The 24,721-nt window shown below is 43.5% G+C and overlaps 2 protein-coding genes and 1 pseudogene across 3 annotated transcripts; 1 reads left to right on the top strand and 2 right to left on the bottom strand.

The window, feature by feature from the left end:
* The first annotated feature begins 302 nt into the window (after nucleotides 1–302).
* Nucleotides 303–16,507, top strand: LOC143585420 (putative inactive receptor kinase At5g67200 pseudogene; annotated as a pseudogene). Its single transcript, XR_013144543.1, has 3 exons — nucleotides 303–504; nucleotides 14,613–15,014; nucleotides 15,724–16,507. The product of XR_013144543.1 is annotated as a putative inactive receptor kinase At5g67200 pseudogene (transcript).
* An 858-nt stretch (nucleotides 16,508–17,365) lies between these two features.
* On the bottom strand, nucleotides 17,366–18,458 carry LOC143585419 (kinesin-like protein KIN-4A). The gene is made up of 4 exons (XM_077067213.1): nucleotides 18,220–18,458; nucleotides 17,946–18,153; nucleotides 17,712–17,852; nucleotides 17,366–17,629 (listed from the first exon to the last, which is right to left on the bottom strand). The coding sequence occupies exons 1-4, from the start codon at nucleotides 18,456–18,458 to the stop codon at nucleotides 17,366–17,368; spliced, it is 852 nt and encodes a 283-aa protein (XP_076923328.1).
* Nucleotides 18,459–19,218: 760 nt separating this feature from the next.
* On the bottom strand, nucleotides 19,219–24,135 carry LOC143585418 (kinesin-like protein KIN-4A). Its single transcript, XM_077067212.1, has 13 exons — nucleotides 24,016–24,135; nucleotides 23,706–23,852; nucleotides 23,487–23,636; nucleotides 22,911–23,161; nucleotides 22,665–22,843; nucleotides 21,776–21,937; nucleotides 21,604–21,695; nucleotides 21,411–21,518; nucleotides 20,256–20,696; nucleotides 20,063–20,173; nucleotides 19,592–19,672; nucleotides 19,453–19,524; nucleotides 19,219–19,384 (listed from the first exon to the last, which is right to left on the bottom strand). Exons 1-13 carry the CDS (start codon nucleotides 24,133–24,135, stop codon nucleotides 19,274–19,276), a joined length of 2,025 nt encoding a protein of 674 aa, XP_076923327.1. The 3' UTR covers nucleotides 19,219–19,273.
* Between the last annotated feature and the right edge of the window lie 586 nt (nucleotides 24,136–24,721).

The raw sequence follows: 24,721 nt of genomic DNA, 5'->3' as shown, positions 1-24,721 counted from the left end.
AAGGCCGCTCATGCTTGTGATCGTTATTAGTGTTGTGACCAAACCCACCACCAATTCTAAAAAATATCTACCTCACGAATTCCCATTATCATAAAACATTTTGTCACGCTTAGACTGAGGGTAGTGGGGCGCGGCTGGCCGGGCGTGGACAACGTGGCCGTTGTGCACACCACTACACCTTTGTGTGGACGACGCGGCTGGCCGGCGTGGAGCTGACCGCGGGGCTTTTAGCCGTTGGAGTGTGGGGAAAATCAAAAAAATAGCCGTTAATTATCCAACACAACCACCACCAACAATCTCCGATGGAGTGTGACTCTGATGTGGGTTTGGAGACAGTGGCGGCTTGCGGTGGTACGACGGTGGTTGTTGGTGGGAATGAAGGTGAGGTTGTTGCGTTAGGGTCCACGTGGTTGAGAGACGACGGCGGTGGTCCGGTGATCGGTGGTGGTGGTGTGATCGGTGGTTGGTCGTCGTCGGAGGAACCTTGGCGGAGGACGGTCGTGGGTTTGTAAGAGGACGGTGGTGGGTTAATATAGAAGTTTGGGAGTTCAAATTAATATTAATATTTTAAATAAATAAATAAATAACTGAAACAAGCCTCGGATCACCTGGACCTAGGGGTGAGCAAGATAAGGGTCGGACCCTTGAAACCCGGTTACCCGAATTTTAAAACCCTTAACTAGACCTGAATAAATAATATGGGTAGGGTAAAGGGTATTTAAATTTCACCTTAAAGATAAAAGAGTTTCAAGGGTCCGACCCTTTTTCAAACTCTTGACCCATTTACTAGATAGATATGCATAAGATTTACGATTAATCTGAAAATTATGAGAGTTTGTATTTCATATATGATTCATCAGAAATTTCCCAACTAATACAAAAAATAAAATTAAAGGGACATACTATTGAATGGACACATATATATGGAAATCACTGATTTGTTATCTACATGTAATTTGTGAATGTGAATATTGTTTGCATCAGTTCAATTAATGGTTGATAAACTTTCGAAGTTAGACTTTACTATGTTATTAAATGAAAGTATAATTGTTCTAGGATTCATATATATATATATATATATATATGAGATATGCAACTAATAAATGCAAAAAATGAGATGTGATTAACGTCTTAAAGGGTAAAGGGTTGGACCCTTGAAACCCTTATTTATACCCGACCCTTTTATTGTTTAGAGGGTAGGGTCTCGGGTCCATGTTTCTTCCTAAAAGGGTAAAGGGTCCTGGTAGGGTATTAGGTAAAAGAGTCGAGTCTTACCCTTTGAACAGTCCTACCTGGAACACTATACCTTATGAGGCTTGATCTTGTGCCATGTCAGCGTCAACGTGACGCAAAAATAATGAATCACTTAAGCTTAGATCAAGCGCTACTACCCTTAGCCTTACACCGACTACCTTCATGAAAATATCGCTTTTGATACCAAAGTCTTCCTTAAATGTATATATTTGACATTTCACATTTAAGTTGTGTGTTAATTACTGTATTAGTTTTAAGTTCTGATATGAAGCTGCAGAATGTCATCAGTCATCAGTCATGTCACTTCACTTCCTTGAGAATTCAATAATTATAGAAAGCAGACAAAACCAGACAACTCACTTTCTCCCTAGTCCACTCCTCAAACGATGTGCACCCTACCTAAACCCTTCCACCACCACCACCGTATCCTGTCACTCATTCTCTTCCTCACCGCCACACTCTCAGCCGCCGCTGATCCAAACCCACTCAAAAAACTCTCCTCCCATCCGACGCCGTCGCCCTTCTCAGATTCAAGCTAAACTCAAAACACACTGCTCTACAACCTCAACCAGCGGCTCGACTACTGCCAATGGCAAGGCGTCAAGTGCGTCCAAGGCCGAGTCGTTAGCTTCGTCCTCCAGAGCCACAGCTTGACCGGCGTCTTCGCCGACAACACATTGGCTCAGCTCGACAAGCTACGTGTCCTCAGCCTCCGAAACAACTCACTTACCGGCTCCATACCAGACCTCTCAACTCTCACCAACCTCAAAACCTTGTTCCTTGACCACAACACCTTCTCCGGCTCATTCCTGTTATCACTGCCTTCACTTCACCAGCTCCAGTCACTTGATCTAGCTCGCAACAACCTCTCTGGTTCATTCCCGGTTCAACTCAACTCTCTATCCCGGCTCACCTTCCTCCGCCTGGAATGGAACCGGTTCACCGGCTCAATTCCACCGCTTAACCAAACCGTTCTCCAAGCGTTCAACGTCTCCGGAAATAACCTCACCGGTGCAATACCGGTAACGCCTGCGCTTTCGCGATTCGATAACTCGTCGTATTTACTAAACCCTGGCCTCTGCGGGAAGATACTTAACAAAATATGCGAGACGAAGTCTCCGTTCTTTGACGCTCCTTCAGGCGGTACTGCTTTGGCGCCGGTAATGCAAAACGCAGAGTCGCAAGGTTTAACTGTTTCTCCAACGGCGGCAAAGAGGCATAAGCGAGTAGGCGTAATCCTAGGATTTGTGATAGGAGTCCTAATCATTATAGCTTTTGTACTGTCGGTTTTCACTATTTTGAATAAGCGAAGCTATCAACGTAGAACTAAATCAGTTGCGTTCAGTTCAGATGCGGAAAACGAACCAGAAGTCGAATACAATGATAACGTAAACAGGAACAATGCAGCTAGTGCAGTGAAGAGGTAGGTCCCCGCAAAGACCAGTTGGACCCGCAAGACACACCTTGAAGAGGTACGTCTGCGCAAAGACCAACTTGATCCGCAGGACTCACCATGCTCAGAGATGAAGACCTTACACGCAGTAAGCCAGCTGTTCCCGCAGGAAAGCCTCCCTTGGTACAGTACCCTGCCTGTTCCCGCAGCTGTGGGTACAAGCCAAGAAGGAAGGCTACCCGCACTAACAGTAAGGCTACACGCATAAGGCACTAACTCTTATACTTCAGCAATGTCACCTGAAGGAATGAGCAGGGCGGGAATATTCCCGCCCAAAAGAGCCAGTCCGTATGCTTCTAGAAGATCTTTTGTACTATACCTACCAAGGTATGGACAAATAGACAAGATCTGACAAAAGCAGCCCATGAACCAGTCACAGGGTGACAGCTCACCGACAATAGTACGAGGAGGAGCACGCTCCAGTACAAAATGTCACTATCAGCCGCTGCCTACCCACCAACTCCCATCGTGGCACGAACGTAGCCCGTGGTTGGTGGAAAAGGAATATTATATACAGCTGGCCGTACCTGCTTGGAAACCTACCTTCGGCTATAAATACTCCAACACCTTGGAACGGTATCAGGATCTTATCTTCTCTCTAGCTATTTCTCTCTATATACACTTATATTCAGAGCAATCTAGTCTGATTCTCACGCCGGAGGGTGGTCACAAGGAGGAACCCCCCCCCCCCTTCTCAGTGACGAGCTCACGGTGTCTGTTTTGCAGGTTGAGAAGAATAACCATTTTTGCTGGACCTAACCCTCGTGAGAAACATCTACTTAACCCCCAGATTATCCTTAATCTGCCGGGGTCATTTAGTGTTTCTTCATTGGCGCCATCCGTGCATTAAGCTAGAACTAATTCTTTTTCTCAGTTTTTTCAAACTTCTGGAAAGATGGTTAAGGTTACTCCGACGCCAAGGCCACCGAGTGACCAAGAAATTCCGGTAACCACAACCCCAGCTACTGGGGGAAACACCGGTGAATTCACGATTTTTACGAACACTACCCCGGTTACCCAAGCCGGGGCAAGTGCAGTAAACAATCCTCCCCCTGGGATTCATTGATACCCAGTTGGAGAAACAACAGACGAGGCTTCCCCGCCAAACACTAGAACAAGTTAAAGCTTGGGCGGAAGCACGTCAGAAAGAATTCCAAGCCGAGTTGGATGAACGTTTACGTTCACTCCAACAGGCCAATGACGAATTCGGAAGCATTCGACAACAGCTCAACATGAGCAATGATTGCGAGTATGTGGACGATGAAGATTGGGAAGAATCTGACAGTGACGCAAACCCTCGTCATAAGGCGAAAGGGAAGCGTAAGGAAGACTTCCACTCGAAGAGAAATTTCGAGGAAACCTTCAAACCAAAGAACACGGGGGGAAACCCACGTGACTTCTCCAAAACTTTCAGACCAACTGTTGCGAATGCGGGAACGTCCAAATTTGCAAGGGACATTGCGGAAGCAATTGCTCCAAAGAGTGCTAAACAGATGTCCAACATAAGCACTTACGATGGCATATCTGACCCGGACGATCACTTGAACAGATTTATAGCAGGGGCAACCTTCAGTAATTGGACGGAACCCACATGGTGCTACATGTTCCAGATGACGCTCGTCGGGGCAGCCAGAGCGTGGTTTGATCGTCTACCGGTCCACCACATCTACGATTGGGCAGACTTCCAGCAAAAGTTCAGCCAGCACTTCAGTCAACAAAGAAAATATACTGAAGAGCAATGGACGATCCTCAACTGCATCCGAGAGGAAGATGAATCTTTGCTAGACTTCATCACTCGCTTCAACTCAAAGAAGCTAAGTCTGGGCACTATTAGCGAAGATCTTGTTCGCGCTGAGTACCCAGAGCTCATCCGCATGTTGACAGGTAAAGATGGCATGCCATCCACGTGGGATGCCATCATGACGGCAGCTAAACGCTTCGCCGAGACGGAGAAGCAACTGGGTAGAAATCTTTCCCAGAGCACAAACCTCTACACGCAGAGAACAAGAGAAAATAACGTCCGTACCGCCCGACAAAATAAGAAGAGGAAGCTTGGTATTTGGCAGTCAAGGATAAACTTTGACACCTCATCCAGCTCTCGCCTTCTCTTAGGCGGTAGGGACAACACGCACTCGTTGAACCGGAATCCCAGGTGGACGCCACTCACCAAAAGCGTCACCGAGATATTTGCCACCGAGAAACTCCCATGGCCAAAGGCTCCAATAATCCGACAGCGTCATAACGCTGATCAGAGCAAATCCTGTGACTTCCACGGGACCAAAGGCCACACCACGGAAGAATGCACATCTTTGAAGGATATCGTCGAAACATTCGTCAAAGATGGGAAACTCACACACCTCGTGGCGTCAATCAAGAACGGTGGGAGGAATGACAATCGGTACAAAGGCAATGGACGAAAGCCCGTCGACATCAGCATTCACATGGTTCATGGCAACGTCAGAGGAAGAAAACGACGAACAACAGAGCCAAGTGCGTGGAAGGAAGCTGAAGTGCGCTTCCCGCGTGTGCCAGGAGGACCCAACAAAGAAGGCCCCATAGTCATCAAAAGCCAGCTGGGGCACTACATCACCTCCCGCACTCTTGCTGATAACGGCGCTTCGTCAACGGTCATGTACAGGCAGTTCTTCGACAAGCTAGACGACGAAGACAAAGAACGCCTAGAAACGGTTTACGCCTCGATGGAAGGGTTCGATGGCAGCACAAACACCCCATTGGGTATCCTATCTTTCCCCGTCACTCTCACGGACGGGAAGTACTCCCGCACAAAAGACGTGGACTTTGTCGTAATGAGGAAGCCACACCACACATACGACATTCTCTTCGGGAGAGTTGGGATGGCAAGATTTAATGCCGTGGTGTCTTCGGTCCATGGCATGATGGGGTGGCCAACAGCTGAGGGTGTCGCGATGATCACGGGTATTCCCCAGGTATGCATCGCATCTGTCTCATCTAAACCCAAACCAAAGATGGCTAAACCAACCATTACCGAGCCGGAAGAATGGGCCTTCAATGGCAAGTACCCTGACCAGGCCGTTACCATTGGCCCAACGATCACTAATCCCACGCGCACCTTACTCAAACGCTTATTGCAAAAAAATGCTGACATCTTCGCGTGGACACCAGCTGACATGACTGGTGTACCCCGAAGTAAGGCGGAGCATAAGCTCAAGTGTGACCCGGCTTTTACGCCGGTCATACAAAAGCGTCGTGTAATGGGTGCGGAACAGGCTAACGCGTGTAGAACACAAGTCAAGGAACTCCTTGACGCAGGCATCGTACGCATTAGTAAATATCAAACATGGGTTGCAAATCCCGTCATGGTACCGAAATCCAACAAACAATGGCGCATGTGCATAGATTTTAAAGACCTAAACAAAGCATGCCCCAAGGATTGTTACCCGTTACCCGAAATTGACCTTAAGGTAGATTCGTTAGCACCGTTTCGCCTTAAATGCTTCCTTGATGCGTATAAGGGATACCATCAAATCCACATGGCCGTTAACGATCAAGACAAAACCGCATTTCGGACGCCCGATGGCACATTTTGTTACCAAATGATGCCATTCGGACTCAAGAATGCTGGGTCCACGTACCAACGCCTGATGGACAAAGAGTTCCATGCCCAAATCGGGAGGAACTTAGAAGTTTACATGGATGACTTGGTCATCAAAAGCCTTGAGCCAGAGGCGATGTTGACAGACATCGAAGAAACTTTCAGCACGCTCAAAAAATAAACATGAAGCTCAACCCGAGCAAGTGTTCCTTTGGGATGGAAGAAGGGAAGTTCTTAGGAGTCATCGTTACCAAAGATGGCTTCAGAGCGAACCCTGAAAAGGTCGAAGCCATTATGAAAATGGAATCACCTACTACCATCAAACAGGCTCAGACACTGAATGGACGACTAGTCGCACTTAACCGCTTTTTGGCAAACCATGCGGATAGGTCGTTCCCATTCGTGTCAACATTGAGAAATTGCTTGAAGAAAACGCACTTCCGCTGGACACCAGAAGCGGAAGCAGCTTTTCAAGAGATTCGGTCACGCTTGATCGAACTCCCAACGCTCACAGCACCAGAAGTGGGGGAGGAATTAATTCTCTACCTCTCCGCCACAGACAGAGCAACCGGGGCAGTCTTACTAGTAGAACGAAAAGGCATCCAGATGCCCATCTACTATGTAAGCCGCGTCTTAACGGACGTGGAAACCCGGTACTCTACCCTGGAAAAATTAGTCTTAGCACTTGTACAGGCTAAGACGATATTTCCAAGGTCACCCAATCACCATTCTCACCAACTTCAAACTTGCAAACGTTCTAGGCAAACCCGAGTTGTCAGGACGCCTAGCCAAATGGGCAATTGAGTTGGGGGAATACGCGATAAAGTACAAGCCAAGACCAGCCATAAAAGGCCAGGTCTTGGCCGACTTTATTGCGGAAGTCCCCGCATCGCGTGAAAAAGAGTGCCAGGAAGAGGCTCAACCCTCTCCAGCACAAGACATTAACGATGTCTGGCGACTCTACACTGATGGAGCAGCCAACAATGAAGGTTCAGGCGCAGGGTTGAAACTAATTAACCCGGCAGGCCAAGAATATACTTACGCTATTTGGCTTGATTTCCCAAGTACGAACAATGAAGCGGAATACGAAGCATTCTTGGCCGGATTAAGAATTGCGCGTAAGATGGGAGTGAAAAACTTGGAAGCCCACGTGGACTCCATGTTAGTAGCCAACCAGATAAACGGGACGTACACGGCCGTGAATGACATAATGGCCCTGTACCTTGCACAAGCCAAAACCCTTATGCGCGATTTTAACGATTGCAAAGTGGTGCACATCAAGCGAAGCGAAAACAAATCTGCGGATGCGTTAAGCAAGCTTGCATCGTTAGCCTTCACCCACTTGGGAAAGGACATCCGCGTTGAACTTCTCGGAGCACCATCAGTCCCGCACAAGGAAATTTGTGTCATCCAAACCGGCACGGAAACATGGATGACACCAATCATAAATTACCTTGCAGCGGGTATACTACCAGAGTCGAAGACACAGACAAGAAAGATACGCTGTAAATCACTGAACTATCAACTTGTTGATGACATACTTTACAGGCGTAACTTTCTTGGCCCACTCCTCAGATGCGTTGACGACCAAGATGCCGACTACCTCCTAAGGGAAGTACACGAAGACATCTGTGGAGTACACGCAGGTCCACGCGCAGTTGTAGCTAAGCTAAACAACGCGGGATACTTTTGGCCGGGGATGCACACGGATGCGCTGGCCTACATCAAAAAATGTAGGTCCTGCCAGCTTTACGCACCCAACACGCATCGCCCGAAGAACGAACTTGTTCCAGTCACTTCTTCATGGCCATTCCAGAAATGGGCCATCGATATGACAGGCCCATTTCCCACAGCAGCAGGGAACGTTCAGTGCCTAGTGGTAGCCATCGACTACTTCACCAAGTGGATAGAAGCAAAACCCTTAGCCCAAACAACCGCAAAACATATCAAAAAATTTATTTGGGAATTTATTATTTGTCGTTTTTGACTTCCACAGAATTTGGTGAGCGATAACGGCACCAACTTTGCTGACCAGAAGCTACAAAAGTGGCTGAAAGAGCTTCAAATCACCCACACCTTTACCTCAGTGGCACACCCGCAGGGTAATGGTGAGGTGGAAAGAGCAAACAAGAGCATCGTCGACGGCATAAAGAAAAGACTCTTGGAGCATAGATCCGGCTGGGTAGACGAAGTTCCACATGTCCTTTGGGCAAACAGAACGCTGAAAAAAGCAAGCACGGGCGAGACTCCGTTCAGCCTCACCTATGGCACTGAAGCCATGGTTCCAGTCGAGATTGGTCTACCCTCACCAAGAGTCATAACTCAACCAGAAGACAATGATGCGGAAAGACGGTTAGACCTTATGCTAACCGAAGAGCGCAGAGACCTAGCCGCAGCGCGTGAAGAGAACTACAAGCGACAAATGCAAAAGTGCTACAACACGCGGGTGAAACTCTGCAACTTCAATGTCGGAGACTACATACTGCGTAACAATGAGGCTTCGAACCAAGAGCGCCCAGGAAAGCTGGCCCCGGTCTGGGAAGGGCCATACATTATTAAAGAAGTTTTGGGAAAGGGCGCATACCGGCTCGAAAGGCTCGATGGCACCCCCATCCCAAGAACATGGAATGGAGCTCAATTACGCAGATGTTATATGTAGATCAATTCTAAACTTGTAAAGAAAAGGCCTAGAGCCACTTCTAATGGAAATGATTCTCCTTATCACATTGTGTTGATAGCCTTACCTTTATACTTATGAACTGACCACACTGATATGCCGGTATTCACCGCATAAATAAGTGAGGGAGGAAGTAAGTCGTTGCGTGTGGAAAGCGGCACAACCCGCATAAACACAAAAACAGCAAATATTTCTAAGGGGAAGATGAGGAAAACCTTCACGCAGGTCAGATATAGATGAAGTTTGGTTATCCTACTAAGTGAAAGTGACGGTCCTACCCGCACAATCATGATAGAGGAAACAGAACATTAACCTATTATTTGACACGCGCCGAAAGGTTAACTTATTTAAAACACTTAGAAAATTACTAAGTTAAACTAAAATATGCATGAGCAAATCATATAATGTTTACAAGGCAAGGCGTTAACAAAATATTTTTATTCACAATAAAAGTTGTTCAAACATTACAAAATGGCTAGGTATCTACCCGCTTACAAAAAATACAAATCTATCCTAACGGTTGGAAGGAATCTCAAGATTCAAGCCTCGGGACCACTTCCTCCAAACCCACTTAAACCCGCACCATCAGTCGGCTGCGGCGGTTCGAGGAAAGCTTTGAGAACAGCTAGCCCGTCATCAGCGGCAGCAACTTCATTAATCTTCTCCACAACCGGATGCGAGAAGGCAGCATACTGGTTCACAGCTTGGTCATAGGCAACTTCAGTGTTAACATCGTGTAAAGGAAATCTGGAAGGCGGGATGCCTTTCTCTGCAAATCCTAGACCAAGCAAGAAGCCAGCCTTCTCCCCATCCTCATGAGAAGCGTTGAGGGCTGCGCTCATGGCATCGTCATAAGATGTGTTCGCGAAAATCCGATGCACAACCTACAATAAAAAATATATATAAACTTTTCTAAGTATAAAGAAAAGCGCAAAGCAAAGAAATTATGGAGCTACGCATACCTGCGGCAACGCTTCTCGTAGAAGCCAATCCTTATTAGATAGAGCTTCTTGAAGGGTAGCTTGAGCTTGATCGCGGGCGCGTTCGGCTTCATTCTTGTTGAGGTTGGCAAGCAACACGTCCTTGGAAGCAGCCTCTTCAACGCCTTTAAGCTTGCGCTCAGTGCGATCAAGCACAGCCCTTTGATCCAAAAGCTCCTGTAGCTTCTTGGCATCTTCTAAAGCCAAAGCCTCATGAGCCTGCTGAAGCTTCTCCAGTTTGGCTTTAAGCTCTTCATTCTCAACGCGCAGAGGCTCAACAACGGCTTCGGCTTTGGTGGCCCTTTCGGTGGCATTACGTGCAGTTTCCTTAGCCAACCTAAGCTGTTCGTTAACAGCTTGGGTAGCCTTGGAACGGGCCTCATGCCTGGCTTGGATCTCGGCCTCAAGGTCCTTGAAGGCCTTCTCTTTCTCCGCAGCGATGGCGGCAAGCCTCTTGTTTTCCTCCCGCAGCGATCGCGCCTGAGCCACCTCCAGGCTACGCACAGTCTTTAACTTGTCGTTTTCACGACAAAGTAACTCGACACGCGGCTGCATCCGGGCGAGAAGGATTCGAAGCTCATTGGACAACCTACCCTCCAGGTAGCTAGCCATTGCCTCCCCCAATGCACCGCTTGGAGCGGCATGGCGCGCCCAGTCGACGCAGTCCGCAGCCGTCCTTAGAGTTGTCCCCCGGCGGATATTCCACCTTGAAGCATACACCTCATTGGAATCCGAAACTGCAAAAACAAAAAACAGTTAGGAAAAAATGATAAGAATGGATAATAGGCCAAAATAACCCCACGCACCTATAGGGTCGATAACAGGCCGATAGCCGCTAAACCCATCACCTGAACCTAAAGGATATCCATCTAAGAGGTCAAGGAGATGGGAAGGAGGCAATGGTGGGACTCCCTCATCAACAGAGGTAAGTCTAGAGGTTCCAACTCTAAACATACCTGGAGAACTGGCCCCAACAGAGGTAGTCGCTGACGCCGAATGCGACAATGCAGAAGCCATTGAGGTAGACACCATCGGAGATGAACTCATAACCGTGGTAGCAGCCGTAGATGAGCTCGCGGAAAATGTCACCGCCGGTCCAGTGAAGGATGTAGTAAAGATGGCACTGACGGCCGGCGGAGATGACGTCATAACTGGAACAGTTGCTTCAACAGTATGAGCAACTGAACCAGCACCAGAAACAGGCGCAGCCGCCTGGGTCATCGCCTCGGATAGGTTGACCAAACCTATCGTCGTGGGTCCTGAACCGCTTCCTTCCGCACCGCTCTCGAAAGCAGATAAGTCCAATCCTGCATGAAGAAAAACAAAAGATTAAAAACAAAGGCGGAAGGAAATGCGGAAAAGGTACACAAAAAATATACTTACTGACTTTCTTGATCCTGAAAGACCTGACAGGCAGAGATAGACTCGATGAAACTGGCCTCTTCGCGCCAGTCACCTTCGCAGCGCTTGGTGGCTCGGAAGTGACAGCCGTTGTCTCAACCTCTGAGACAATGGTCTCGTCACCACCACCAAGGTTCCCCGCCACCTCCTCACTTTCAGTCTCGGAATCAGACTGATTCCCCAGGTCGACGACGGAAGCAACCTTCGCCTTGCCCTTCATGCCAGCAGCCTTCTTCTTCCTCACAAAGAAAGGCCCATCTGCGGATCCCTCATCAGAAGATGACAAAATCAGAGGAATTCCAGCAGAATTTTGAGCATGGAGAGGACGAGGATTAAAGAACTCCTTACCTGGCCGAGTGGCGCTTAAAATTTCGTGGCCTGGCTGGTAGACCTCTACGAATCTATCCGCCGTCTGCTCCAAAATGGGCAACTCGTTCTCATCGAGATCACGAGTACCCAACCGTGTGGGACCACCAGTCTCCAGCATATGCAAGAGCGACTGTAAGTCGTTTCCCTCTGAAAAAAAAAAAAAAAAAAAAGAGACAATGTTAGAAGAAAAACCCTAAACCAACACAAAAAATGGAGCATACCGTAGAGGATATAGTTCAAACCGTATTGAAGGACGATGGGTATTTGCGGCGTCCCAGACCCGGCATCCTTCCACACGCGGCTCATCCCAAGCATCACCATCCCAGACTCCGCGAAGCGATAAACCGGAGTCTGGATCTAGGAGATCTTGGCGAACCATTTCGTCTCCTGGTAATTGGACGCGTGAAGGTTAGGGAGTGCCCTCCCATTATTGAACGTCATCGCGTTGGGACGACGCGAGCGGAGAGGTAGAAAAACTCCCGCTTCCAAGAACGAAGACTACGCTCAGTAGCGCAGATCTTCAACCCCTTGATCCGAGTAACAAGGGTATACCAGCCCTGGATGCACCTCCAGGTGTAGAAGGTCATCAGACGGTCGACGCGGGACTCGATGTCCAAAATACGGCACACCCATTCGAAATGGCGAACTTTAGCAATCGCCATTGGGTGCACCTCCGTCAAATGCACACCGTGTTTCTCCAAAACACGGTATACGAACTTCGTTAATGGGAATCTTAGATTCCCATATATGAAGAACGAGGCGTAAACCCCTATCTTGCCGTTAGGGGCATCGTACACCGTCTGGTTGAGCTCCGGAAACTCTGGCTCATACGGCTCCAGCATGAACTTCTTGACGATGTAATGGTATACATCGACAGAAAGAGTACACTGGCACTCGCCAGCAGTACTCTTATCGTCCTTATCGGACGTAGACGTCGGGTTCTCGAGGTAAACGTCAGACTCCTCGACGTTAACCTCAGGATCATGAGTAGAAGAAGACATTCTTTAAAAGTTAAAGAAAAGGGTTTCAGGAGAATGCTCACCAGAAAAGATGAGTATTCGCCGAAAATCGCTTAAAAGGAAAAGAAAGGTGAAGTGAAGGTATGGGACGAGATACACCCTCTCCCCCCTTATATACTCATCGCAATGAATGCGATGAATTTAATGTGGATGAGAGAGAAAGCGCAGGCGCAATGACACGGCGACACGTGTGGATACAGCAAGCTGGCAACAGGTGTCGGAATGGCGCGTGTCATGAGACTCGCGCCCACGCGCCTGAAAAAGCGTTCTGATTGACCACATGCTGTCACGTCGTCATAACTTCCTGCACGTCCTGAAACCGTCAGAAGACGCCAACGTCCCTTCAACCATTTGGACTGTCCTTATCCTTTCACCAACTCTCCGAATTCCAAAAAGATTCAAAAAGATTCAAAAATAAGAGGGAATATTCCCCCTTACCTTGGAAAACAAGAAACCATAAAACATGTGCGGGTACAGTGTCAAGGCGAAACCCTTCACATACTTAACACTTGCAGGGAATTGAAGCCAAGAAGATACCTTGGAAAACAAGGAACCGTAAGACAAGTGCGGGTACAGTGTCAAGGTGAAACCCTTCACATAGTCAACACTTGCAGGGAATTGAACCCAGGATGGATCTTATGGGTCATGCTTGCGGAAAGGGAAATAACACCACCGCATGGCGGGAACGTTGAGAACTAGATTGTTTGAAGCTTCAAGGTGGAATTGGCTGCTTAACATAACTGATCACTATGTCTAAAACTACCAATACCCCGTGAAGAATCTATACAAGTGAAGCTCAACGCTCCCGACTTGCGAAGAGGTTACACACCTACCCGCATCATATCCAAAGATCAGGCAGAAAAAATCGGGAATTTTCTGCAAGTGACATTAGGAAAACCGCGGGAAGAATCCCCACGGAGAACCTTAAAAAACGAAAACCCCTCTTTAAAACCCCTTGCTTAAAGTCCAAAAGTTCCTCTCATTAACAATTCATGAGAAGAACAATGGACTGGGGGGACTTGAAGAGGTAGGTCCCCGCAAAGACCAGTTGGACCCGCAAGACACACCTTGAAGAGGTACGTCTGCGCAAAGACCAACTTGATCCGCAGGACCCACCATGCTCAGAGATGAAGACCTTACACGCAGTAAGCTAGCTGTTCCCGCAGGAAAGCCTCCCTTGGTACAGTACCCTGCCTGTTCCCGCAGCTGTGGGTACAAGCCAAGAAGGAAGGCTACCCGCACTAACAGTAAGGCTACACGCATAAGGCACTAACTCTTATACTTCAGCAATGTCACCTGAAGGAATGAGCAGGGCGGGAATATTCCCGCCCAAAAGAGCCAGTCCGTATGCTTCTAGAAGATCTTTTGTACTATACCTACCAAGGTATGGACAAATAGACAAGATCTGACAAAAGCAACCCATGAACCAATCACAGGGTGACAGCTCACCGACAATAGTACGAGGAGGAGCACGCTCCAGTACAAAATGTCACTATCAGCCGCTGCCTACCCACCAACTCCCATCGTGGCACGAACGTAGCCCGTGGTTGGTGGAAAAGGAATATTATATACAGCTGGCCGTACCTGCTTGGAAACCTACCTTCGGCTATAAATACTCCAACACCTTGGAACGGTATCAGGATCTTATCTTCTCTCTAGCTATTTCTCTCTATATACACTTATATTCAGAGCAATCTAGTCTGATTCTCACGCCGGAGGGTGGTCACAAGGAGGAACCCCCCTTCTCAGTGACGAGCTCACGGTGTCTGTTTTGCAGGTCGAAAAGAATAACCATTTTTGCTGGACCTAACCCTCGTGAGAAACATCTACTTAACCCCCAGATTATCCTTAATCTGCCGGGGTCATTTAGTGTTTCTTCATGCAGTGAGAATTATTAACAAGGAGGTTGAAATTAAAGAGCAGAAACTGCAATTACCTCAACAACATCACGGTGAGAGAACCGGTAATCTGATATTCTGCGACGGCGAGACGGAGAGGTACGGACTGGAACAACTGATGTCAGCATCGGCGGAGTTGATAGGTAGAGGAACGATCGGAACGACGTACAAAGCGGTGATGGAGAATCAAAAGACTGTGACGGTGAAAAGACTTGACGCCGGGAAGACGGCGATAACGTCTGGTGAAGGTTTTGAGAAGCATTTGGAGACGGTTGGAAGGCTTAGACATCCGAATTTGGTTCTAGTGAGGGCTTATTTTCAGGCGAAACAAGAGAGGCTTGTGATCTATGATTATCAAGCTAATGGCAGTTTGTTTAACTTGATCTATGGTAAGTTCACTGTTAATCTTTTTACTGTTTGTGTGAGTTCACTCGCTGAGTTTGACTCGGTCAGTTAGAGCATGTGAACTTTATTGGAAAAGTAGAGGTATGGGTAACGTGCTTTCCCACTGGAACAAAGTGTGTTGAGTAGTAAGCATTAAGTTATCGTGTGATTATAGGGGTGTGGTGAGGTGAGTTGGCTAGCTTTGGTTCGGTATGGGTTTTAGATTTTAGATTTTCCTAAACAACCGGTGTGGTTACAAATGATTTAATTAACTTAGGAATTTAGATTAATTCGGTTATTCGAAAAGATGGTTATGTATAAAAGATAATAAGCAACTTTGTCGACATATGACGCATTATTTTATAAAGTTAAAAATTATAAAAGCTGGTTTTTCAAAAGTAGATGCAAATTTTCGATTATTTATTGTTATAACTAAAATATGAAGATTGTTTATTTTAGTTAATTCGGTTTATAACAATAACTAAACCTTAAAAATCAGGTATCCAAAAATACATAACCTAACCCATCAGTTTCTCAACGTGTTTGATTATTCAGTTTATGCCCATCCCTAATCGCGATGACACAAATTATCTAGTGTGGGGTTTGGATAACGGTTGGGATATTAAATGTAAAAAAAAGAAAAGAAAAACAAGTTAAGTATATACCACAACTTAATCTTATTCGTCCATTTTATATATTAAATGACATTAACAGGGTCAAGATCAACAAGGGCAAAACCACTACACCGGACATCCTGTTTAAAAATAGCCGAAGATATAGCACTAGGCCTTGCTTACATCCACCAATCCTCTAGACTCATTCACAACAACCTTAAATCCTCCAACGTCCTACTCGGTCCCGACTTTGAAGCATGTCTAACCGACTACTGCCTGTTGGTCCTCGCGGACCCCACTTGTATAGACGAGTCCATTTCCACAGGCTACAGGGCCCCAGAGTTGAGAACATCCTTCAACCGAGCTACAACCAAGTCTGATGTTTATGCATTTGGAGTCCTCTTGTTAGAGCTTGTATCGGGTAGACCCCCGTCCCAGCATCCACACCTGGTCCCCGAGGATATGGTTGAATGGGTGAGTGCAATGAGGGAGAATGATGACATGGCAAATAATAATAGGCTCAGGATGCTTGTTGAAGTAGCTGCGGTTTGTAGCATGACATCACCCGAACAAAGGCCCGTGATGAGACAAGTGTTGAAGATGTTACAAGAGATTAAGGAGACTGCGTGTATGACCACTGACATTGATTACATGTATAATGGATATTCATAAGTCAGTCATAACGACTAAAGCACAAGAACAAGCTAGAAGGAAATGGTTATCTTTATTGTAGACTGTGGTTATAATTTTGGATATGCAACCACAGAACAATAGCAACAAGTCACGTTTTTGTATGATATGCTGCTGGTCAAGAGGAGGATGCTGGCTGTTCGTGAAGATTAAGTTTTAATATTTGAAGTAAGATCCCAACATTTCTGTTATATATCCACACTTATTACGTTTTAATTTGTCATAACTTGTCTTTAAATTTGTATTTGTCCACATCGAAGCAACTTGTGGCGGTATGCTTGTAAACAAACCAAATAACACGGCATGTTCGTGTTCGTTCGTCTAACTTTAAACGACAAATGATTTAACACGAGACGTACATGGTTTTCTTGTTTGTTTTAATGTTTGCTTATGTTCATTCGCTAGTATTATAAACAAGCGACCACAAACATAAACAAACACATACGATCAAACATAATAGATGAACAGACATAATTGAGTAAACACCAATTAAAAGTAAATGTGAACATAAATCTATTAGGGCGGAAAGAGTAAAAAGAATAAACTTAAAAACTAGACTAATTTGTAATGGGTGATATTTTTTTCTCATAAAACTAAACTGTAATATGTCAAAAAAAATTTTAATAAATATATATTAACGAACAAACTTAATTACATGTAAACTAACAAACATAACTGAACGTAAAAGAACAAACACAAAAGAAAGTAAATGAACGAACATAAACGAAATTAATGGAATGGATGTTCATGAACATAAACGAACTTCCAACCAAATGATTCACTAAACATTCGGTTCATTTACTAGCGTATGTGGCGTTTAGAAGAGAGTTTCATGTTCTGAGACGAATGAAATATATACATTGTTCGATTCCTGTTTTGTGGGGATTGAAATAAATAATACAAAATTCTACTAATCTTCACCAAATGAAGATAACTACTATCTACAGATAATGTTCTACAAAAAACTTTCAGTTTTCTTTTTTATCCTAACTCTGATGCAATGTGTCCCTCTTTAATTTATAAAATGCATGTTTAAACTTTAACCTCCATGATTATTGCACATCTTCACCATAACAAGATTGAGATGATCCAGTGGTTGGACCAAGCCTGAGAGACAAATCTAGACCCTTCAATTTATCATCCCTCTTTCTTACCTGATCGTTAGTTTTAATCAGGTGTGATAGCTTCCATGGTTTCTGCCACTTCCACGTGAACTGTATCAGCCATTCATCATGACTTCGCCTCCACCTTGAGATCTTCCCCACCTGTTCGCCAAGGGGCAACTTTTTCATCGGCACATGTGCGATTGGTATCATCTGTACCAATGGACATACCGTCAAGAAAATGAATGTAAAGTAATGGAAAGGTTCGCAGAACCTTGACAAACAAACGGCTCACCTTTTGTGTTTGTTTAACAACCACTTGAAGTGGCCTATTGCAGATTCCAGGTTTATAGTCAAGTTCCCTTGATTCTGGGAATGGTAATGGAAATTCAATACCAATATCTGCAAAAATATCTATCCCAGTTGGAGCCTTTCCCTGTTACGACCCCAATAGTTAAAGATAATGAGGAAGTCGGTTCGTTTAGCTCTGAAGGTAACAAAGAAGAAATGAACACGGTTTCATAATTACCACCTTTAAAGGAGCCGAGCCGATTGTAAGAGCTTTTGATTTCTTTGAAGGTGTCTTATCCCTTGTGGTCCGCACACTCCGTTCTTCAAGTTCTTTCAACTTTGTTACTGAACTTACTTTTGCACTTTGAATAGATGTTGTTTGTGTTGCAGTTGAACCAGAATATCTATTATCCTTTGTTTCATATTCCTTTTCCAACAACCGGCGTCTAGTAACCCGAAAGTACAAACAAATTAGAATTTGAGAAACTGGAATAATGTATTTTTAATTTTACCTTGCTTCAATAGCTGTACTGAATAAGTGTTGAAGCAAATCCTTTGCGTCTCCCAGTGAGTGTAATGCCTTCCATCTTCCAGCCGAAGCAGGATCGTGTCCCCGCCCCGCCTCTTGAATCTGTGAAGACAGCTTCGAAAGGGCAGTTGAAGAAGATTTCACCTTGCTTTCAAGTGATACGATCCTAACTGCTCGCGTGTTTGGTGACAATGAAGGCCCTCCTCTTACACCAAAAACCATATTCAACAGTTAACACAGTTACTCAGCACCCAATATATCTTGGCTGGAATAACCGGATTCAAACCAAAACCAACGGGTTTGATTTATGTTTTTTTTTTGTTTCGGTTTTGGATGTGATTAAAACCGGAATAACCCAACTGAACCGAATTTATTGATTTTCGTTTTTAAATTTGAATCTTAAGTAATTTATAAGAATTTAATAGTGTAACCCAAATATTTTAGCCCAAATGTATAATAATCAATTATTATTAACTGACAGATTAAGTCCAAGGTTTTAGGCTCAAACTCCCAAAATTTTCAGGCCCATATTGTAAAAACCGAAAACGCAAAAGCCGTATGGTTTTCAAAATACTCAAAAACCGAATTTTCAGTTTTCAGTTCAGTTTGGGCCCAAAACCGATCCATGCACACCCCAAATTTTTGGTAACAGATATTATATATACCTCTGAGTGCTGGGTCGCCTATGAGAAGGCCTATCCTGTTGTTTCAGAATGCTCAAGTCCTCCTTAAGTTTTGCATGTCTCAGAGTTTGCTTTTCATGGTCGGTGCGTAGTTTATACACATGCATCACTTTGTCAAGTTCATTATCAAGCCATCTCTTCAATGTTTTGATCTACAAATGGAATATTAATTAAGTATTAACTATTAACACTTTCTCTAAAAAGAGAATAATATTAGCAGAAACATAAGGTTTACAGTTAGCTACCTGTCCGGATCGGTTTTGTCCTCTAGGTTGAGCTGAAAGAGAAAGTGGAGAGATAATGAAAGTTAACTCAAGTAGGAAAAGAATGTGTACAATAATTCCGTTGAGATTATTATTTACCGATAGTTTCACGGCGTGTGGGAAGTTTGTTTTTGTTTGGTTTAAGCAACTCCTTTAGCTTTTTGGTAGCTCTTTTAGCTTCTTCTGTTTTCCTTTGAAGAACCTAAGGGTTTATAATCAATCTTAGATTAAATTTAAGGGTAAAAATACATTTGAAAGTAATATCTTTACCTGTTCTTGGCGTTGATATAGAGCATGCATTTTTTGCAATTCGACTTCAGTTTTCCGGCTATCCTTCTTTAACTGCTTAAAAACAATGAGTTACATTGAAAATTCTTCGTAAGCATATATGAACTCAAAAGTCACTCACCTGCACCATTTGCTTCTCTTGATTAGTCTTCCATTGCCGATATTGCTCTTCATCGTGTTTAACCTTCTGTTGTAACTGCACCTGTAATACAATACAAAATATACAAATAAAAATCAAATAAAAACGCTAGGAACTTCATGAAATTGTAAGCTGCATTTAGGTTTGTAAACGAACACGAACAGGGCATGTCCGTGTTCATTCATTTAATTTTAACTGAGAAACGACAAACACGGACAGTTAAAACGAACGAGGTTTTCTTGTTTGTGTTCGTTTGTTAAGAAAATAAAATTGTTCATGTTCGTTTATGTTCATTCGTTAGTAGTATAAACGCACGGTTCACAAACGTAAATGAATGAATCAAATGAAGATCGTTCATGCCCATTTGTTTATTAAATAAGCAAACTTCCCACCGAACGGTTCACTAAAAGTTCGGTTCGTTTACAAGCCTAGGTACATGTGCCCAGAAGTTACCTTTTGGGACTTGATACTGCGTAACTCATCTTGCAACCGTTTCTTTGCATCGTGGCATTTTTGCTTGATAAGTTCAATCTCCTGTTCATGTTTCGCTTCCAAATTTGAAATCTGTATAAAGGTTTGATAAAAAGAAGTTAGCAGATAGTTAAAAAGAGGTCTAAGGCAGCATGATAATGTGGATCACAATCACCTGCCTCAGATCTAGTTCATGATTCTGAGCATTCATAGTTTGCACATTTGTGGTTGACTCACCGAGCCGTGCAATTTCATCTCGCAACTCATCTCTTTCCATCTGCAATAACCTTTTGTCTTCCTCAAGTGCAATGATTTCATCCCTAGAATGTTGATTAAGTGCTTCCACAGCAGTAGATCCAATGATGGCCTTCGGAGAGGCTGTGCATTGTGAGCCTTTTGCATCTTCATGAGGTTCTTGATATTCATGTATCTTTTGAGCATGAGTTTCTTGATATTCATGCATCTTGTGAAGATGAGTTTCTTGATATTCATGGATCTTTTGAACAAGTTGTGAGTTGGTAGCCTCCACAGAAGCACATTTTCTGCTGTATTCATGAATCTTTTGTTCAAGTTCTGAGTTGGTAGTTTCTAGCAAGTCAACTTTTCTCTTGAGATCCTATAAGCAAGTATGCACATTATCATAAATCATAATTCTTTCTAGTTTCTAATAGGAAATTACTTGCACGTAGAGTTGTTCAAAAAGCTCCCATTTCGCGCGAAAAAAGCTTGTTACAAGCCGACTCAAGCCGGTTCGGTTTGTAAACGGCCTGAGCCCGAGCCAAATTGTGGCTGCTTAAATTAAACCCCAACTTTTAACATAACAATATAATAATATTAATAATAACATATAAGAATAATGAAAAAAAATAATGCATATAATGTTTTGAATCTGCCTCGCTATCTTAAAAAATAACAAAAAACCCAAAAATAACACATGATGCAATAAATTCTCTAGTTTATAAATATTCTATTATGTGTATGTTAAAAAAAATTTTTTTGCATTATGTGGTGTGAGCTGGCTCGACAAACCACAAACCAGCTCCAGCTTTCTATGAGCCGAGTTGATCTAGACTTTTCAGCTCGTTAAAACAAACGAGATGAGCTGAGCCGCACTGACTCGTGTAAGTTTAAGCTCAAGCCCGAGCACAACCTGGCTCTGCTAGGCTCATTTACAGCCCTACATGCACGCCACAAATACTTATTTGACCACTTTACCTTCGCACCACAAGACGAGATAGGAAAGTGTTGCAAAATGCAGATGGCAGTATTGTCAAAAGAAAAGTGTTTGTGGTGTGCCAATGGTAACAAAAAACATATTCATATATAATACCTGCACTTCAACAAGTTCAGCTTCTTTCCTGTGAGAAAGTTCTGCATGCAACAATCTTAACTGCTGCCTCAATTTGTGTGTGTCAGCAGGAAATACTTCTTTTTGAACCTACAAAAGGTCCATTAAGCATGTGAGCAAAACCATAGTTCAAAGAAAATATTAGTGAAGAAAAAATAATATCAGTTAAACGTACCGAAGCTTTATTCTGAATGTTGCGAGCACGATTCGCATACTTGAGAGTATTAAGAGTTTCCTCAGCATTATAATCAGCAGGGCTAGCACAAGCTAAAAGTAAACAACACTCGGTAATATAAGTGGTATTAACAATTTGAGAACATAATATGATTAAGAAGATAGATAGATACCTATCATAACCGTTTTGCAATTCCCACCAAGTGAAGCTTGTAATAACCGAGTAAGTTTACTGTCCCGATAAGGTATATGCAGTCCCTCTTTCCATTTCTTGTCATCTCCTAGTGCACTGATCACATTCCCGAGTGCAAGAAGCCCCTTATTGATTTGAATACCTATTTACAAGAAACTGGAATAATATATCTGAATATTGAGATTTCAATGAGGCAGGCCTGTAAACGAACTGAGTGTTTAGTGAATAGTTCGTGAACCGTTTGGTGGGAAGTTCATTTATGTTCGTTTATTTAATAAACGAACGATCATGAATAAAAAGATTTTGTTCACTTAGTTAAACAAACAAAAATGAATGCATGTCTACTTCGTTCATTTATGTTCATTAACGTCCATTTATGTTCGCTCATTTAAATTCGTGTATGCTTGTTCATTTATGTTGATTAGTATACGATTGTTTAAGCTCGTTCGTTTACGTTTGTTAATATATTCATTTAAAAGTTTTATGCATTACAACTTAGTAGTATACTAAGAACTTTTTACCCCAACATGTTCTTCACATACTTTTAACTGGTTTTAGCTAAGTTATGTTTTAGCTCAACCGTTCGTTTATACTGTTAACGAATAAACATAAATGAAACAAATGAACATGAACATGAAAACCTTGTTCAGTTAGTTGTTTGTGTTTGATTTTTTGTTTAGCTAAAGTTAAACAAATGAACACGAGCATGCTCCATTCATGTACGTTCATTCGTTTACAGGCCTAAATGGAGGGGACCCTCAGTATATAAGAAACTATAAACTCTAGAAAAACATACAATGGGTCCGTGGGCTAAATAATAATGACTGGTAATAATCTTTATCTAACAATCCCTTTTTAAACCTACTAACCTTCTTTCAAACGAACCCCTTCAGAGCCTGCTCGCTTAGCTCTCTCGGATCCGGCAAGGTCTACCAAGTGCAGTTTTGCACAACGGTACTCCTCGGACATGATAAGTTGATTAGAGCTGGTTTTGTCTTTGTTTTTATCCTTCTGCTCTAGAATTATGGTGAAGATTGCGTGGGACCGGCTGTTACAAACTTGGCGTTCATCTCATTTGTTGTAGAGTAACTAACAAATGGATGGAAATATATTACCTTGATTGATTGTTCATATCTGTTGATGCTACTGACCGATTCAAACATCCCTGCTCAAGGCAAGCTGCCATTTCTCTCTGTGTACTAACACTAACTTCGGTTGACCCGCTTAGGCTTAGACCTCCTTCTGATGTTTTGCGGACTGGTAATGGCTGTTTTCCTGGAACCGCGTCCTCAGGATTTCCATCACGGGTTTCAAGTCTTTCGATAATGCCCGAATCCAGCAAGTCCCTCACTTCCTCTTTTAGAATCTTAACATTCAAACCCTTTACTTAGAACCAATTGCAAACACATATACAGGGAGAAGTTCATTACAAAGCACTAAATTATTGCAAGAACAAAAGGAACAAACTTAAATCTTGTAATTTTCTCAATAGTATATATTTATTATTATTTGTTTATTATAAACATACAGACGCCTTTGTTTACTTTTAGCGGCAAATTCACACGCCATAAAAATTGCATTTCAACCATTTTTTTATATTTGAAAGAAATAAAGAATTTATTTTGTTCATGTTCTCATAAAAATTGCGTTCTGCCTACAACTCTCCCCATTTGGGCAACATAGGAAGTGACCTCAATGAAGGAAACATGCAATTGGAATTCCGACTGATGTTGCAATTCCTGAATCTTGTTAAATATTGTGTTCATAACTTGAAACATAAGTCCAGTGTGGGAAGTTTCTTTTGGTGAAGTACCCATGGTGTATGTCTTGCCTGAACCTGTCTGCAAACAAATACTAGTTTATGAACAAATCAAAACAAAAGTCTCTCATCTTCCCAGTGACGAAATTACCTGACCATATGCGATAACCGTACTGTTGTATCCTTGAAACAGAGCATCTAACAAAGGAATCATACAATCTTGAAACATATTTTTTGATGGAGAGCCTCCTCCTCCATACACATGATCGAATATAAACGAATGCGCACCCATTAGCACCTGCACTTGACAAATAATTGATGATGGAAATGCGTAGCAGCACGAATCCTAAGTATAATAAAAACCAATAACGAATATAATGATTGATCAACTATATAATGATACTATGGATAATTACAATATGTTCCATATAACAGAATCGTGTGTTTTTATGCGTACGTACCTGTGAGGTGCCTGGAACGACGTCCAGACATTCTTGGCCGCCGTTTTGGCGCTCATGGCGGAGGAGAGGACGAATATGCACGGCGACCTTCACATTGCAATTCTCAGGTGAGGTCTCCATTAAGATGTTCTTGTCAGGAATTTGAAGACAATTTTGGCGGGTAGATGAGTCATTCAGGATCCAAGGAGGTCTTGTAGCGTCTCTAAAGTTGTTGGTGAATTTATAAACACGTCGGTAGGCCTAGGCCTGATGCTCGATCTCCACGCCATCGAATGGTCGATTTATTCAGTTTAGCCATGCATGATGGACATTGGTGTGTTATTCGTAGATCAAAATTGGCACAATGGTTCTTCTCAAAATAGAACTTAGAGCCATGATCGATCCCAATTGTTATGCCTGGTCATCCATAATTCTCATAGTCATAGATTGAGAGAGAAACCGGGAAGATGATGATGAATTATTTCATTAGAGAAAGAGAGGGAATTATTAGGATCTAAATGAGAAAAATCAATTAATTAATTAATGAATACAGATTTAAATCAATCTTTGGTGATGTGATTAGAGGTGCATAAAACGGAATTTTCAAATACCCGGGTTCGGGTATGACTGAGTACTGGGAAATCGGGTATTGGCAAAGCCCGGGTCGGGTTCGGGTCCGGGTATTGTCCCTAAAAGTCATACTCTGTGTATCGGGTCCGGGTCGGGT

This window comes from Bidens hawaiensis, unplaced genomic scaffold (assembly GCF_021521415.1).
Source record: "Bidens hawaiensis isolate Kalapana, Puna unplaced genomic scaffold, B.hawaiensis_p1.1 tig00033839_1, whole genome shotgun sequence".
NCBI classification, from domain to species: domain Eukaryota; kingdom Viridiplantae; phylum Streptophyta; class Magnoliopsida; order Asterales; family Asteraceae; genus Bidens; species Bidens hawaiensis.
This window is presented reverse-complemented; position numbering and strand designations above follow the sequence as displayed.

What these genes read in the sequence shown, in the direction of transcription:
- LOC143585419 (XM_077067213.1), bottom strand. Translation starts at nt 18,458, where the DNA reads ATGGTTTTTGGTGTAAGAGGAGGGCCTTCATTGTCACCAAACACGCGA. An exon ending in AGTACAGCTATTGAAGCAAG is followed by an intron (nt 18,154 to 18,219) that starts GTAAAATTAAAA and finishes TCGGGTTACTAG; the next exon opens with ACGCCGGTTGTTGGAAAAGG. An exon ending in GCTCGGCTCCTTTAAAGGTG is followed by an intron (nt 17,853 to 17,945) that starts GTAATTATGAAA and finishes GGGTCGTAACAG; the next exon opens with GGAAAGGCTCCAACTGGGAT.
- LOC143585418 (XM_077067212.1), bottom strand. Translation starts at nt 24,135, where the DNA reads ATGGAGACCTCACCTGAGAATTGCAATGTGAAGGTCGCCGTGCATATT. An exon ending in AAGAGAAGCAAATGGTGCAG is followed by an intron (nt 19,525 to 19,591) that starts GTGAGTGACTTT and finishes GTTTTTAAGCAG; the next exon opens with TTAAAGAAGGATAGCCGGAA. An exon ending in TATATCAACGCCAAGAACAG is followed by an intron (nt 19,385 to 19,452) that starts GTAAAGATATTA and finishes ATAAACCCTTAG; the next exon opens with GTTCTTCAAAGGAAAACAGA.